We start from the raw sequence: 17,068 nt of genomic DNA on the forward strand, positions 1-17,068 counted from the left end.
GGAATAAGAAATGCAGGTGAAGGAACAGGTTTTACAGTGATGATAGTAGATTCAGAATTAGACTTGTTACATTTGAAATTTGTCAGGTTGGAGTTGAATTCTGAAGAGAGGTCTGGACTGGAAATAAAAGTCATGGTGTCATATAACTCCGAGAGCAGTGAAAAATGGATGGCGCCCTGAGGAATATCCATAGTCAAGGGGCATGTTGTTGGGAAAGAATTCACGATTAAAACTAAGAGCAGGGAGAAGAAGCCATGATTGGGAATCACAGAGGCCTAAAAAACAAATGTTTAAAATGGAAGAGGGGTTCTTAGCTTGGTTAGATCATTCAGAAGGTCAGAATCGATGAAATGTGAGAAGAAATTGTTAAAATGACAGTTGAGAGGTCCTGAGTGACTTAGAGGTCGTAGTTTCATTGCAGTATTGATGGTGGTGAGCCATCACTGTGGATGGGGAAGGAAAGGAGAGGTGAGGAAAATACTCTGGGTATGGAGAAACAGGTTGACTGGATGGTGGGATATGAGGCCAAGGCAAGGTTTTCTAGGATGGACAAGGTATTCATAGGCAGAGAGGTAGATGGGAAAGGGGATTGAAATGGTGATAGTAGGTGAGAGGTGACTGGTAGGTGCCCAAAGAAGCCAGAGAAGGTGTGATCTAGAGCTAGGTTTATTTCTTTTTCTCCACGGTGGAAAGGAAAGAAGTGATTATGGATAACAGCAAAAGGGCTTTTTAAAGGCAAGATGTGGGTCCCCATAGAAACCCACAGCAGTTCAGGTAAGGAAGCCAGAGAGTTGGGGTCAGCAAAGCAGAGTGCACCTGTCCCAGTGTGGGCCTCAAGATCAGGGAGACACAGATTCTCACAGAGCGGGGACCAGCATTCGAACCCAACCCGATTGAACAATATTCAATTACTTTCAGACCAGGTTAGACATTTGATAACCACATGTAATTATTCCATGTCATACACACACTGATTTGCCCTGATAAGAGGCCAACTATCTTGCCAGTGGCTCAGTCCCCACAGGCCTCGGGTGCCACCTGAGGTACCCTGGCTGGGCTCTGGAGAAGGCTTCCGTGGCCCACGCCAAGGTTTGGGGTAAAGAATGCAGTCTGGAGGCACCTGATGAAAAGCAGTCTTGTCTTCACTGCTCTTGTGGACTGGTGCTGCTCTCGTCCATGTCAGCCAAGGAGCATGAGGGGAGCTGGGCCACTCAGGTGTGCCCCACAGTCTGAAAGAATCCCAAAGCTTGGCTCAGGCTCAGGGAGCCTGTGGGAAAGGGTGCCACCAGTGGTGCCCCAAACAGGGGTGCAGAATGAGAGCCTCCTAATTCTGGCTCATTCCCTGCATGAATCTCAGAGAAGAGAGAGTTAAATCTCCTTCCAGCCTTTAGCCCTGGGTTTTCCTGGGAAGATGAACAATCTACTTTCCTCATTGTCTGCACCAAAGGAACAGATTGCGTCAGTTTATAAACTGTGTTACCGCCTGCAAAGGCCTGGAGTCAGCAAGTTTGCATTTCCCGGCAGACTCAGACGATGCTGATCGCTTTGGCTGCCACCTCTCTGCCTCAGGCAGGACCAGGAGCTGCCCTGCCCCCCACCCCTACCCCTGTCATCCCACCCCTCATCCCTGAAGTATTCTAGAAGAGAGATGAAGAAGCCCTGAGCTTCTAGCTGAGCCATCTTGTTCTGCGCTCAGGCCTTCCATCAATTTCCAGGAGCTTCTTGGCCCCTCTTGCCACTGTGCCAACTTGGGCCTGATTTCCAGGCATTCCTAGGGCTTTGGCTTGGGCCAGCACACGGATGTCAAAGGGAGGTTTTCTGGAGAACAGTTGGCACTGTGGGTTGGACTGGAAAGAGTCATCTGATCTGGAGGTGCTGAGGGGTTAGGGGCAGGGGCGCTGCTGGGGACCAGAGCCCTGCTTCTCCAGCACGGGAAAGATTGGTACCGCTGCCTGCCTCTCCTCTGCCCACTCCCTGCCGGCAGCTGCCGATAATGAAACCCGGGAGGCATTGCATGGGCACTGCGTCTCCAGCTCCCAGAGCGTTATATTATTAATTGCATTGTGTTAATGTGCATCGTCTCCAAGAGACGTTGGTGTGTCTGCACGCGCCTGTGAGTGGAGGGCACGCGTTGGCCGTGTTAAGCTGCTACTATATTTAAGGTGAGGGGTCTCTTCAAGTTCACAGCTCTAGCTGTGGCAACACATTACAGCCTTCGTGCAGCATCAGCGATGGTGGGGAACCCAGCTCTGCAGCGACATGGCTGCCTCTGAGTAACATGCAGGGCATCTCTGGTGCAGTCTGGTTGCCCTGGATCACTGTCCCATTTGGACAGAAAACTCTGGTGGGAGGCGTGGCTTCGGAAGAGGCTGGAGTGCCCTTTATCCTTCTGTGCAAGTTTTCCTGCGGGGCCTGAGGGTTCGCGGGGCCTTCTCTGCTTGCCCTTCTCTGTTCTCAGCCCCCAGTCATACTGGTATACCACCAGTGCCCCCACCCAGCCCCGACTGTCACCTCAGCTAGTTCACAGCTGAGAGCGCCCTAAAACCCTGGTTCCGCTCTCATTTGTGTGTGAGGAGACTGACTGAGCCTGGAGGGGATGTGACCCCTGCCCCCCAGCCCAGATCACAGTTCCAGTCAAGTGCTTTTTCTGTGCTCCTTGGTGCCTTCTCACCCAATCTTCTTTCCTACCGTTTCCCAGTTCTAGGCTTTTTCCTGTACTTGTTGCTGATGGCTTTGGTGGTGTTTAAAGCAAGCCTGTAGCCAGACAGCATGTGGAAAGCATAGAGGCTTCTGCCTGTCATTAGGGCCCCTGATGTCACCTCCCCAGAGGCAGCCCTGAGCAGTCTGTCTGCCTTCTAGAGGAACTTGCACCCCATATAACCTCCATCCCCCTCACCTGCGCAGGCAGCCTACATTTCCAGGGGCCCCAGGGCAGGGGTGTCCTGTGCTGCTGCTCTGGTCTGCCTGGCTTCACTTGCCCTGCAGGAGGCCGCCCACCTCCCCTGAGGCAGAGAGCATCCCCTCGCTGTTTTCCAGTCATTCCACAGCCTCCTGGCCTAAGAGGCAGGCTAAAGAGCAGCCATCTCCTGCGTTCAGACACTGTGCGTAGAGGCAGGGCCAGTGCACTTTGGGGAGCTCATACCTTTCCTCCATCCTCTTGACACACAAAAAAGGAAGGTGGGTACATAAGTGTGGGATCTCCCTGCCCTCCCCCACCAGTAAACCCCCTCTGTGCTACACCTGCTTTGGCTGCCCTGAGTCCCCAGGGGAGCATGCAGCCCCCTGCTGTGTATCCTCCTCTGTTCAACATTTTGAAGTTTCTTTGTCCTGAGTGCCCCGAACTGCCTTGTTCAAGCTTGCCTTTCCGTGGAGGCAGCCTCCAGTGCCTTCTCCCTCCCCTGGCTCAAACCTCACCAAGACCCAAGGGAGGCTGCAGGAGGACCTATGTCTCTTCAGCCTTGCCCCAGCCTTGCCCCAGCCTTGCCCCAGCCTTGAAACCAGGAGGCATCCCATATGGCTCCTGGAGCAGGAGAGGTAGGACAGCTAAATGAACCCCCAGGGCAGACAGAATTTCCTCTGTGGTCTTATGGTGAGCTCTTAACTGATCTCAGTCTCTCTCTCTCTCTCTCTCTCTCACACACACACACACACACACACACACACACTTTACACAAGGTTTCAGAATCTGAAGGCTTATTGGCCGGGAAGGACCAGAACCGTTTGAGAGGAGCAGTATCCATAAGACCCTCGGGCCCTGCGTGGCTTTTACCTCCCTTCCTGTGACCCCCCTGCCCCATTCCAGCCCTGCACTGCACCCCAGGCCGAGAATGTGCCACACTGCCTAGAGAGAAGGATGACTCAGACCCCACGCCCTGGCTGATAGGAGTAGTTTCTAAGTTAAGAAGATGGACAGAATCCCGACAAGGGAAAGGGGCAGTTTAGTTTGGAAGAGGGGAGTAGGACAGAGACCGAGTATATTTCTGGAGGCCAAGGCACTCTAGCCACTAAGGAAAGGACTCTAGGCAATGAAACAAATTCACGGCCACCACACCTCTCATTTGTTCCCAGCCACGGAGAGTGAGCTAGGAGCCGCTCCAGTTCTCCCCTTTCCTCCTTTCCCTTCTCCCCTTCTTCACGCACCCGCAGCTGGGAAGGGTGAGACCACAGCCTGGCTGGGTGGGCACTGAGGTGTGTGTGTGTTGCCTGGGCACGGGAGCTCTTCCTCAGTAATTAGGAGACATACAAATTAACAGCCTGTGCCGTTTGTATTAATTTGGTAAATAAGCCAGAACAATTTCATTAGTGGCACATTAATGTGCTTGGGAGCAGGAGGACGTGTCCCACTGCGAGGCAGCGGGGCCCGCTGGCTGCCCCAGCCCCCGGACAGGCCGAGTCCAGTGTGTCTAGCTGCTCTCCCACTGGGCACGGCTGGCTGGGCTGTGTCCCCTCCCCTGCGCCCTGTGGTGGAGAAGGACACCCCTGCTCCCCTCCTCTGAGCAGAAAGGCACCTGCTATTCAGCTGGGTATGAGGACAGTCACACATTAGCTCTTCCCATCAGCCCACATTTGCCTTCCCTCCACTCTGTATTTTGCATGAGGTCCCCTGGGTGTAGGAAACCCAAACTTACAGGTGGAGGGAGAGCTAAGGGGATGGAGCTCAGCCTGAGCAAGGCTGCTGCTGGCCCATATTAGTTGAAGGGAAGAGGAAGCAGTTTTATGTTACCTCCTTTAATACACAGGACCCGCTTCTCTTTTTATGGAGGAGAATACTGGCTAGGAGAAGAGAGCTTGTGACTTCCCAAAAATTCCCGGCCAGAGCTAGGATTTGAACCCAAGTCTATCTGACTCCATGATCCATGCTCTTCTTGCCACCTCCTTGTCCAGTCGGTACACCCAGCTCTGGGAAAGATTCAGAGTGGAGATGAAGCTTTGTTCCCCCTTGGAGCTGACAGTCTAGTTGAAGAAATAAAGACATTTGGAAATAACCACCCCTACTATGAAGTAAAAAGTTGATGATGATGATGATGATGACAATGAAGCATTTATGTGTCCACTACTCTTTTACATGTTTAGTACATATTAGCTCGTTTAGTCATAACAAATCCTTTGAAATGGGTAATATTGCAATGCCAGTTTTACAGTATAGAGAGACACTGAGAAGGTAAGTGACTTGCCAAAGGCCATGTCGGTGGGAGGTGGATTTGAACTGAGGCAGCCTAGCACCACAGTCTGTGCTTCTAACTGCTGTGTTGTACGCTGCCCTCTAAATGCCAAAGCCTGGTGAGCCTATAGGTGTTCACAGGATGGTTCACTTGGGGGTGGGTTAGGGAAGCCCTCACAGGAAGGTGGTATTGAAGCTGGAGGAGCTCAGCTCACAGGCCTACCTAGTTTGGACCAAAGATTCCCACCTGCTCTGTCGGCAGCAAGAGCATGGGTGAGAGACGCTGGCAGGCGGCCAGACCAGCAGAGCTGCGCAGTGAAGCAGCAGCACAGTGTCCTTCAGCACTTGGGGAGCGGGTCAGACCTTCAGGCGTCTGGGCTGCCTGCCCCCCCTCCCCGCCCCCGCCCAGCCGCTTCCTCAGTGGAATGCCATGGCCCCCTTCGTGATCTCTCAGGAGGCCTCCTCCTCCCCTCAGCTCTGTTTTCCTAGGTGTTAGCTTCAGTATGAGCATTGAAGAGGGGAATGAAGAGAAGAGCCTCCATCTGTTCCCCGATACTGCTTGTGTCCGTGTGTACACACATTCTGTGGTGCCCTAAAGGCCATATCAGCTCACATGTATACACACCAAATGCCCACACAAATGAAACACTCTGGCAGCCCAAGGTTGTCACCCAAGGCTTGAACTCTTGATATCTGAGGCTTCCCAAGGGAAGCTATTGAGCCCATCTCTCTCCCTGAAACACTCCACAAGATGCTGAAGAGACAAGTAACAATATTGTATAGCACTCTCCGGTTAAACACTTGATTAGAATAGCCAGAAAGAAACCAAAAGAGGTTTCCTGCGTATTTAACAAGAATGAGCCTCCCCTAACTCCTGTCTTCAGTTTGAAACAGACTTGTAGGAAATAGCTCTCCATGTATCTCCAGATAGTCAAACCTCATTCTAGGAGATCCCATTTTTGCAAATTCACTTGCTAAAATTTATTTGTAACCCAAAATCAGTGCTCATGGGACTTTTTTAAAAAAATTTTTTAATGATTTATTTATTTGTGAGAGAAGGACAGAGCACGAGTTGGGGAGGGGCAGAGAGAGAGGGAGACACAGAATCTGAAGCAGGCTCCAGGCACTGAGCTGTCAGCACAGAGCCTGACGCAGGGCTTGGACTCACAAACTGCAAGATCATGACCTGAGCCAAAGTTGGATGCTCAACCGAGGTCGCGCCACCCAGGTGCCCTATGGGACTGTTCTGATCATTTTTGGATGTGCACAGCAGTGAAAAAACTTTGCGTCTGCTGATGAGCACATTTCCCACCTGAGGCTGAGAAAGGTGCTGCACCGCCTTCTTGTTTCAGCTCTCACACCATAAACAGGTGTCCTTTCTATAGTGTCCTGGTGCTACGTTTTTCCTGTGTGTGTGCTTTCTCTTGGTGATTTTGTAGTTTAAAGTGGCCTCCAAGCAGAGTGCCGAAGTGCTGTCTAGTGTTCCTAAGTGCAAGAAGACTGTGATATGCCTTAAGGAGAAAATACATGTGTTAGATAAGCTTTATTCAGGCATGAGTTATAGTGCTATTGGCTGTGAGTTCAATGTTAATGAATCATCAGTCTATGTTAAATAAGGTGTCTTTAAACAGAAACATGCACAGAAGAAGGTTATGTATTGGTAAGTTGATAAAAATGTGATGAGAGTCTTGCAGGAATCTAATCCTGTGTTTCCCCTGGGAGCAATGGTTCAGGATTCGCTAATTCGGTGTTCATGGTGACTTCATAGAACAAAATACCACAAGCAATAAGAATCAACTGTATCTGTGTATCTCTGTATCTTTGTGTGTTTACATGTACTTTTTAATTTAGAGACGGTATCAAAAACCTGAGTGAGTCTTAAAAGTTGGTCAGAAAAATAAAGTATATACAGACATTGACCCATGAAATGTTTATAGTCAAGCTACAAATTCCTGGCAGTCAATCTAAGAGAAACATGATGAAAAATGAACACCTATACCAACCTACCATGACCTATATCAATGACCACCATGGTTAACCCTCTGCTTGCTCCCCGTGGGACTCTCCCAGAACTAGAGAAGGGTTAAGACTTTGGTCTTCAGATTGAATTCTTTGTGCCCAAAAGGATAGACACAGCACAGGGCTCAGCTAGAGAGGTCACAAGTCAAAAGACTTGGAAGTTGCCCCATCTTTCCATTGAGTCCAGCCCATGTTCCCCTGAGTACCTTTGATTGAGAAATTACCTTGGTTGCAGCAGCCATAATAAAAGGGGAAGCAGAGACCCACAGGCTACAGTTTTATCTCCCTCTGTAACCCAAGATGGATTCAGTGAGAGGACAGTGCCCAAGGCTAGAGATTTCTTTCCTCTGTGCCTGGCTGGGCCCAGGGACTTGTCAAGCCCAAGTTGGCATCTCTGTTGCAGGCAGGGAGAGGCTGGTAAGGGTGAAGTTAGCCTCTAAGAGAGTTGGCAGTGTTGACCTCAGGAGTGGCTACTAGTCACTGGGGTCTCTTGCAAGTGTGAGCCCTTGAGAGGTCGGCATCTGGTTTGCAGCATCAGAGGTGAGGTGTGAATTTGGGGTTTGCTGTGTGGAGTGGGGTATAATAGGAGCACCTTGTAGGATGAGAGGGATTGTACCTGCCCGGATATTTCATCAGCCTGTCTCTGGGGTTCCTGCCTCCATTCTAGCAATCAGGTACCAGAGGAATGATGCCAGGGCCATCAGACTTCTTGTCACGACCACATTGGCCCACCACAGGCTTCTCAGAACTGGAAGGAGGCCAGGAATAGGGACCCAGAGGTCCAGGAACAGGGGACCTACCTACCCACCTACAGAGTCAACTTGGGATGGATCTATATAGTATCTTTCTTTTTTTTTTTTTTTTTTTCTGACTCTAATAAACTTCATATCTGCTTCTGGGCCAGACCCCAACCTCAGGCATCATTGAACTTGCATTTCCACTTGAAGGGTTAACCGTAAGCCTTAAGTAGGAAGAGGGTGTTCAAGAATAGGGAGAAGCCAAGGTCCTGCCTTTCTGGTCCTACCTCTTCTTCTTCTCCCCATTGCCTTCCGTATGCATGCCCAAGTCACCTCTGCCTACTTACAGGGTGTCATGTCCCCCACATTTCTCCCTGCTCTCCTCCCTCCCATTCCCTCTCTAACCGTCTGCCCTGGGCTGTGCTGCTGGCTCCAGCCCAGGCTTCAGAGAATTCCCAGGTATTTAGACATTCATTTTATTGCTTAATCGAGCCTGAAGCTGTTTAAATTAATACAAGTTTTCATATTTGGCAGCAAAGGCTTTTACAAGCCCCTTTTAGCAGAAAAAGAAAGATCTTGGGAGAGAATCAAAGAAGGAACCCACCTTCTTGAGGTGGGGGCACATCAGCTCCCACAAGGGCCGGCGGCATCAGGGCTACCCTCTTAGAGGAGCAGAGTCAGTACTGTCTCTGGGGTCCTGGGTCTTGGGGACGCCCTCAGTGGCGGAGGCTCAGACGCCCTGAGCCCTGCAGGGGCCCCTGAGGGTTTTGACGTTCAGCCATAGCATAAGGCCCCACAGACGGGGCTGATGGTAGTGACTGCACCTTTCTAGTTGCTCCCTATCGGGAGCAGCCCCCTGCTGCGGTCACCGCACAGAAGTCCTCGTGTGTTAGCAAGCTCCCTGTTCTCATCCTTCTGCCCACCTGCCCCATCCCTCCTCTCCTCGCCTGGCTTTCATCCAGGCATTTTCATTACCTTTGTTAAGCATTAGTTCCTTCAGCTGTACACCCCTCTCCCCAGGGATTGTCTTGCTTCTCCAGGGCCTGCCTGTCTTCCTAGAAGAGCCGGGGGTGGGTGGGTGCTAACGAAGAGTGGGATGTACCCGGAGCTATGTCTGCTGCTTATCTCGCTCCCGATCCTCAGGCCACACTCACACACGCACAGGGCTAACGCAGACTCTCTTGCTTAAGCTAAGGGGAGCCGAGTTTACCCTAGTAGCCGTCTGCCAAAAGATCCGAGAAGAAGGGAGTTTTGAAGTGCTTGGTCAGTGACGTATCTGTAAGGATGATTCTGGGGCGTCAGAGGCTAGAACGCATAGGTCCAACTTACAGAACTGAAGTGAAGGGTTCTAAGAGGGTCAGCAGTGCTGGAGCTCCAATAAGCTCTTGCCCTTGTGCCCAGTGTGCTCCTGTCATGCGGTGTGAAATGCCCTGGCAGCTGCCCAGGGCCTCCCCCTACAGGCTGACACCCCCTTTCTCTGTTCCCCAGGTAGAGGTGGAGGTAGAGAGCATGGACAAGGCCGGCAACTTCATCGGCTGGCTGCACATCGATGGTGCCAACCTGTCCGTCTTGCTGGTGGAGCACGCGCTCTCCAAGGTCCACTTCACTGCTGAGCGCAGCTCCTACTACAAATCCCTGCTGTCTGCTGAGGAAGCCGCCAAGCAGAAGAAAGAAAAGGTACGGGTGTGGAATTGGGCCTGGTTGGGGAGGAGGGGGTACCACGCCAGAGCTCTGACTTCTCCCCTTCCCGCCCCTCCCCGATACCACAGCCTCCACACAACAGACTTGGGTTTTGTCATCCCCCAACTGAGGGGCACCGGTTGGTGTTGGTCAGGAACACACATGACTGAGGGAGAGGCTGCCAGCTCAGGCTTCCTCAGCCCTAGGCCCACCTACAGAGCAGGTGGACCTGCTAGAGCAGAAAGTTATCTGGAAGGTGACCTTGGAGACATGAGAGGAATGACGGAGGGAGCCCTTGTGACTGGGGAGTCATCCCTTCGTCAGCCCCGACCCTTCTTTGGTGCCCTCAGAGCAGCCGGACGACCTACAGCCCACTTCTGAATTTCCTTCACATTGCCCTGCAGAGAGGCCCATTTTGGAAGCTACCCCTGGAGATGCATAAAGCTGTTAGGACAGCAGATTTATAGCCCATCAGTCTCTGCAGACACTGCATTGAAGAGACAAGGGGGGTGGGTTTGAAAGCAGCTTTTGGAAACAAATGGACGATTAAGGAACCCAGTGGTTTGGTGGTGGGAGCTGGGCCTGGCACCCCCCGACTCAGCCTGTCACCACTGACTTATCGCCCAGCCCTGATAATGGGGATAAATCAGCCGGCCACCAATTTGTCAGGGCTTCTCTGAGCTTGAGGAGGATTTCATGGGACAGCCGTGCTGAGCCATAAATTTGTTCCAGGAATAAACGTTTCCTTCCCCATGGGGCAGCCATCTGGCTTGCAACTCGCCTCCCAAAGTCAAGGCCCAGACACCTGCCAAAAGGAGAAGGGGGCATCAGGGCCCAGTGGCTCCTCATTCTCCTCCAGCCCAGAGCAGCCACCTCCTCACTGAGCCCTTCCCAGTGGTCTTCCTTCAGGGACTGGGCCCAGGGATTTCTGCCTGGATCTCTCTATGGCTTTTCTTACCGTTCCCCTGGGGATTGGGGCAGGTGACCAGCCCTAATGGGAGTGGGAGAACTCTAGGATGTGGTGACCCACAAATCTCGGGGCAGGTGAAGGAGACTGTCCATGCCTTGGAGGAATAGGCTACCCCGAGGCCTCTGAGGAGGCTCCTACCCTTCCTCATCCCAGTTCTGCTCACAGTAAGCCCTGTCTTCCTAGAGTGATGGGGAAGCAGGCAGCCTTAGCCCCTGCCACAAGGGAGCTTCCTCTTTGATTTCCTGTTGGTGACAGCTAACCTTAGGACTGCCACCCTCATGTCCTGTGCCTGCATGTGGTGATAGGGCTTTGTGTGCAAAGGGCTGAACCTTCACCAAAGAACTAGCAGCTGAGGATTGGCATGGCAAGCACTGGCCTCTAAAGCTCAGATTCTGAAAGCATCTCTGCCCCCAGGCCCTGCTCCCTTAGTCACTCAGCACATGAGCCTCTTCGGATCTGAGTGATCCTCTCTTCTCTTGAGATTGGAGACCCCAGAGGGACCCAAGAGAAGACAGAGGGGAATCTGGCCTGAGGTGGAGGAATGGGTGCCTTGCTGGGTGTTATTCTGGGCACCACCATTTCCTACACGGTGGATTTGTCTGAAAGAGCCCAGGTTGTCATTTCACTGGTGCCAGATGATGATGCTGAGGAGTAATTACCGGTGATTAATCACTTACACAGGCTGCGTGGTTTTGTTCCAGTCCGATTAAAATGCAGTGCGCTACTCTCAGTGTGGGGGGCCTGCCTGCCTCCTGGGTCCCTCTCCCTCACATCCTGTCCTCTCCGAGGGTCTTGGCAGAACCTCGTATGGGATGCCTTGCCTCTTCTGACGGGGCTGGTTCCCGGGAGCACCGTGTGTGGAGCACCGCTGCCCCCTGAGTTGGCTGGACCGGGATGAGAGAATTTGGTAGCCAGCTGGAGGACAGTAAACTGCATATGTAAGGTGTCCCCAGGACCTCCAGCCTTGCCTCACTTGTGACCTGTGAGGGTTGCCATAGCTGTTCAGAGACCGGCTCATGTGGCTAAGAGATCATGGTGGTACCTGTGAGCTAACCAAGGAAAGGTAATCCTGAGAGATTCTCTGAGACTGAGTTCATGCAGAAGTCTTTGGGGAACGTGATTGTGTATGTGCACATTTGTCAGTGGGTCTGAGGGAACCTGGCAAGGCTAGTTTCACCTCTGTGAGAACTTAGCTGCCTCTCTGCTGGGCCTGATTCCTCCCTGTGCCCTGCAGACTTCTCTCCTGGTGAAGACGCTTCTGGGTCCTTTTCCTCTACAGGAGATAATGCCGGGTTCCCCCCTCCTCCTCCAGGAATCCTGGGTAGGTCTGTGGACCAAAGAGGGAAACACAGATGGCAGGCCCCAGAACTGCCCTCCCTCCCCAGTACCCACTTTCTTCCCCAGCAGGGCACCGGACAGGGCTGGGTTGGCCATTGATTGCCTTTTATTGACCTTGTCTTCCCCACTGCGATCCTGAAGGCCTCCACCACCCTGGCCCCCAGCCAGCCCCACCCTTGGAGCCTATTGAGCAAATATTAAATGGGATTTAGGAAAGAAGGCCTCCAGCCAGCGGAGCCTCAGTTCACATGCCCATCTCCTGTCAGGAGGAGGATCTGGAACTCCCTGGGGAAGGAGTACAGGAAAGAGGGAGGGCCAGGGACGGGCAAGGACAGGAGGCGAGAGCCTATGCTCCTGACCTGGCCCCACAATGTCCAGAGGAACTGGCAGAGCAGCAGTAGAGCAGATAAGGGAGGAAGGAACTGCCTCCCTTGCCCATTCCCCCACCTAGGTCTAAGGCCAAGGTCATGGAGGAGTTACCAAGGCGCCCCGCCTCAGGACACAGTGCCATCCTGGCCCCCAGCCTGACCACAAACCCTACCATGAATCAGAGGAGCTGGGAAAGACCTTTCCACATGAATGCAGCCCGGAGGTTGTCCCAGAGCAAAGCAGAGCCCTTTTGGGTAGGTCCCCCGGCACCCCTAGGCCCTGCTGCTTAGACCCGGTTCAAGCTTGTCTCCACCAAAGGCCAAGAGCATTCCCAACTCCAGAGTCCCATCCTCTGCTCGGCATCTTGGCCATGCAGGTCCTTCCCCAGCTCCTCCATCTGCCCAGAGCCTGGAGGAGGAGAACCATAAGGCACTGATTCTATGTGTACACAATTACTGTGCTCTCTGAAGGGGACTTTGAGTTTTCTTTGTCTTCCCCACCATGGGTCCAGAATGAGGAGCATCCTCCCTGGGAATTCCCCAGAACAGGCTCCTTGTCAGGGATTTGAACTGTGAGAGGGATAGGGATGGCTGTAGGGAAGTGGCACTCTCTGGCAGGTGTCCACCAGTGTGGCTGTCCCCTCTGCCCCAGTTTGTAGAAGGGCAACATAAGTCAATATGGGCAAAACATGCCTCGTTCTAAGCTCTCCACTGATTGTCTCCTTCCCACCAAGAAGCCACCTAGCCAGGCTGGGTTTACTGGCTTGCTGCGGGCCACTGGTGGCCAGGTCCCAGGGTATAAGTGGTCATCTCCATCCCCCAAGGGAGACCTGCAGGGCTCCACCGTTCAAGGGGCCAAGCCAGCGCTCTCTTAGAAATGGAATTCCTTTATCTGAGAAGCAGCTCTCCCTGTCCTACCGGTTGGCAGTCTCATGCTTCTGGTGTCTTCTCACCTTGGGAGTGAGTGGGGTACACTCTGATGTGGCCCTGCTACCAGTGAGCTGTGGAGCCTTGTCACAGGGCTGGGCCCCGCTGCCACCCTCCTTCCTTGTGGGAGCAGAAGGCCTGCGGGCCATCCCTGAGGCTTCTGTTTGCATCATCCATGACCTCGAGCTTGTTACCTGCCTGAGCCTGCCAGCAGAGAGCTCCGCCCTTCTCCCCAAGGAGGAAGCCTGATGCTGTCGCCCAAGGCGCTTTTACTGGAGTCATTAGCAGCTCCTGCTCTCCCCTTCAGTCTGTCCCCAGTTCACCAATACTGCTGAGGCACCTCCTTCCCCACAGCCCAGGGGAGCAAGGCAGGGTTCCAACGGAGCCCAGACAGCTCTCAGCCTAGGGCCGAGCCTGTCTCTAACTTGCTGGCTTAACGTGGGAGGGGAGGGAGCAAGAAGAGCAAGGTGGGTGGGAGAAGGGCCCACTGCCTAGGGGTGGAACAGAAGGAAGGCTGATGGATTAGAGGGTAGGTGCTGGCCAGTGAGGGAAGGTGGCACTTGGCTTCCGCTCATTTGAGGTAGTATTGACATTCCTGTGGCTCAGGGAGAGTCCCATCGGTTCTCGAGCTGCAGAGGTCCCAGAGCGGCTAGGACTGGCTAAGTCGTCACTTCGCTGGGGAACTTTCCCCTAGCGGGCCCCAGGGAGAAAGTCTACCTCAACAGGCTGTGAGCCTTGGAACCGGAAGTAACTGTGGTTGTCCCCCAAAGTGCTCCCAGCTGTCTGTGCCATGGCCTCCAATGGGAGAGGCCCTTTCACAGGGAAGTCCAAAAGCTAGAGACCCCTTGGGCCAGGAGTCTCTGATCTAACTGATCTAGTCCTGCCATCTGCCTCCTTTCCTGTGGCCACCAGTCCTGGGCATGTGGAAAGCAGAGGTGTCCAGACACCAGTGATAAGGGGGTAGCTGCAGCAACTGGTGCTGGGAGAGAGTGGGGCGGGGGGGGGGGGACCTGTTTGGGTTAGAGTCTGACCTCAGATGACAGAAGGCAAGGCCACTATTACGGGGGGGGGGGGGGGGGGACCTGTTTGGGTTAGAGTCTGACCTCAGATGACAGAAGGCAAGGCCACTATTACGTGTGGCTGGTAGAGGTTTCGACCCTGGTGACATCTCTCCCATCCCCCTCGGCCGTTCCCTGGCAGTCTCCCCCAGGCTCAGCCCCTATTGCCCATTCCAGTTCTTGGGGCCCTGGCCTCCCCGTCCAGTGGAAGAATGCTCACACCACATGAAAGGCAGAAGCATAGCCTCTACAGGTGTGACCCAAGAAGGGTCAGTCATCAGACATCCCTGTCCTTGGGCTCTTCCACATGCCGTCCAGGGATCTGCATGTCAGCTGACTGATTCTGCGGCCATGTGGCACAACCCACAGGCTCCAGGGTCCTCTTCCCTCTTGCAAGGAAGAAAAGGAGATGCAGGAGGCCCATGGCTTGACCGAAGTCAAACAGCAAATTAAAGGACAAGAGCCTACATCTCCCACCGATAGCCTTTCCTACCGCTCAGTGCTTTCCTCTCTCTAGAGGCCCAGTCAATGCCAAAATGTCCCCTTGACGATCTCTAGCACCTGGGTGCCTGGGTTCAGATCCTGGTTCTGCTGCTTCTAGCAAGCCTGGGTACCTCTGGTCCCTCCTTTATAAAATGGGGGTAATGTTAATACCTACCCAAAGGGTTGTCATAAGGATTAAATGAATTAATACTTGGAGAATGTTTAGAATGGCACCTGGCACCTAGTATGCATGTGTTTTTGGCTAATACTTTTATTACCCCTTGTTCTCGTGTGGCTGTGGGACTCCATGTGGGGTGTAGTCCTTCACCCCCTCCGACTGGACAGCCCTTGCCCTCTCCTGCTCTGACAGGCTTCACTGCTGGGATAATCTCCTGGCCGCGGGATTGGACTTGACGCACTGTCACATCGAATCAGCTTCTGAGCCGCTGCAGCCCTGACAGTGCCTGGCCAGGGGAGGAAGAGAAAGGTGAGGGTGGAGGGGAGTGGCCCGGCTTCTGAGCTGGGGTCAGAGCAACCTGCTTGAGGTGAGGACGGAGGAGTTGCTGGGACATGGCATTCTTGAACAGTGACAGGCCCTCCCCTCCGTCATCCAGGGCTGTCACTTGGAGAGCCTCGGGAGTGCCATGGCCCTGGGCAGTGCGAGGGCCTAAAGAGTTCATAGTGACCCCAACTGAGTGATGTCAGAGAGGGAGGTGGGGTCCCAGAGCCACTGCAACGCCAAGGCTCTCATACTCTGGTTTACATGAGGATTGCCAGGGAGTCTGCTTTGGTTTGTTTTACTTTCTCTGGGTGTAGTTATAACAGACCCTAACTTGGCATACCTGCATGGGGACCCAGGGACCAGCATTTTTAATAAGCTCCCCAGTTGCTTCTGATACCTGCCCAAATTTGAGAACTGATCTATCAGAAGAATTTCAGGGCACTCTCCTTACCCACACAGACTATAAGAAGCCTAGGGGCTCAGGCCAGTGTGATGCGAGTGTCGCGTGGTGACCCCCACGCTCCTTCACCCCCGGGGGTGACCGCACTTGCCCAAAGACCCTTTCCTGGTCCTTTTTGGCTTCGCTTCCTAACCCCCATCCCCCCTGTCCCTTGCTGCCCACACGTGCAGGTCTGGGCCCACTACGAGGAGCAGCCCGTGGAGGAGGTCGCGCCCGTGCTGGAGGAGAAGGAGCGCTCGGCCAGCTACAAGCCCGTGTTTGTGACCGAGATCACTGACGACCTGCACTTCTACGTGCAGGATGTGGAGACCGGTGAGAACACTAACTCCAGAACCGCCTGTGTTCAGTGGGAGGGAGGGACACAGCCCACAAGTTCTGGGTACCTCTCCCAAATGGTCTGTGGCTGCTCCCCATCCCCCGGGACCTGTGTGCTGCTCTGGGGCTCATTTCATGTGCCGCAAGTGAGCCCTGGCGTGGGCCAGGCTAAGCAGGTCCTCTGAGGGCTGGTGAGGTAGCCTATCTTGTCCAGGTGCTATTCTGAGATTCTCGGGAAATTGTTTTACTCTCGGACACTCCTGGCTGGGCTGGGCAGGGGATTTGTAGCCCTCAGAGTCTCTTAGGAAGCAAAGAACAGATTGTCTCTCTATGCGGTCAGGAAGCACAAACCAGCTTCACTTAGCCCTCCACCCCCTCAGCTTCCTTGGGAAGGTGGCAGGAGGAGAGGCGCCTGGGCTTTTTTTCTCTGGGGCTTCTCCTTCTCTAGAGGTTCCCATAGCCCTGAGTGGTAGTCAGTTGCCATGGAAACCAGCCGCGCTCTAGGGAAGTCATCCCCGGGCAGTCTTTCTGAAGGACCCTCCCTCTCCATCCTCCTACCTCCTGCCTTCAAGTGCCGTACACTGTGGCCAGGGTCTTCTTGGCAGAGACCTCAGGCTTCTGGAGGAGAGAGGGCGGTAGAGGTCACTCACGGTGGCCCTGTGACCCCTCCGCCTCAACTTCCTACCTCCACTCCCTTTGCTCTCTCTACCCTGACCTCCCTTCTCTCATTGATACCCTGTGCGGGGAACCATTTTAGTTGAGGGTGAAGGAAGATGCTTTGAGAGCTGCCTCTGGGTCCAAGGAGCCAGATCATTGCAAGGCAGAGGGGCCCAGAGATGTCACCGGCACTCCAGGCAGTCCCGTGGGTGGCAGGGCGCAGCTCTGCCAGGCCCGCTCCAGATCACCAGCCTCCTGTCAGCCACTTCCCCTCTAATGATATTTCCCAGGCAGCTGCTTCTGTGGCGATGTTATTTCACCAAGAAAAGCCAACCTTGCCGAGCCTGGGCTGGCTCTACTTGGGAGGGGGAAAGCCAGCAGGAGGAGAGGGGG

At 53.7% G+C, this 17,068-nt stretch overlaps 1 protein-coding gene across 1 annotated transcript in view; it reads left to right on the plus strand.

Moving 5' to 3' along the window:
* The window catches only part of SND1 (staphylococcal nuclease and tudor domain containing 1), a 409,429-nt gene that overhangs the window by 383,793 nt on the left and 8,568 nt on the right, over window positions 1-17,068 (plus strand). The window contains exons 17-18 of the mRNA XM_039243180.1: window positions 9,406-9,594; window positions 15,874-16,015. Of these exons, the coding sequence (XP_039099111.1) occupies window positions 9,406-9,594; window positions 15,874-16,015 (331 nt within the window). The remainder of the gene's footprint in view (window positions 1-9,405; window positions 9,595-15,873; window positions 16,016-17,068) is intronic.

The sequence above is a fragment of the Hyaena hyaena genome, unplaced genomic scaffold, assembly GCF_003009895.1.
Source record: "Hyaena hyaena isolate Hyena2069 unplaced genomic scaffold, ASM300989v1 scaffold_8, whole genome shotgun sequence".
Lineage (NCBI taxonomy): Eukaryota > Metazoa > Chordata > Mammalia > Carnivora > Hyaenidae > Hyaena > Hyaena hyaena.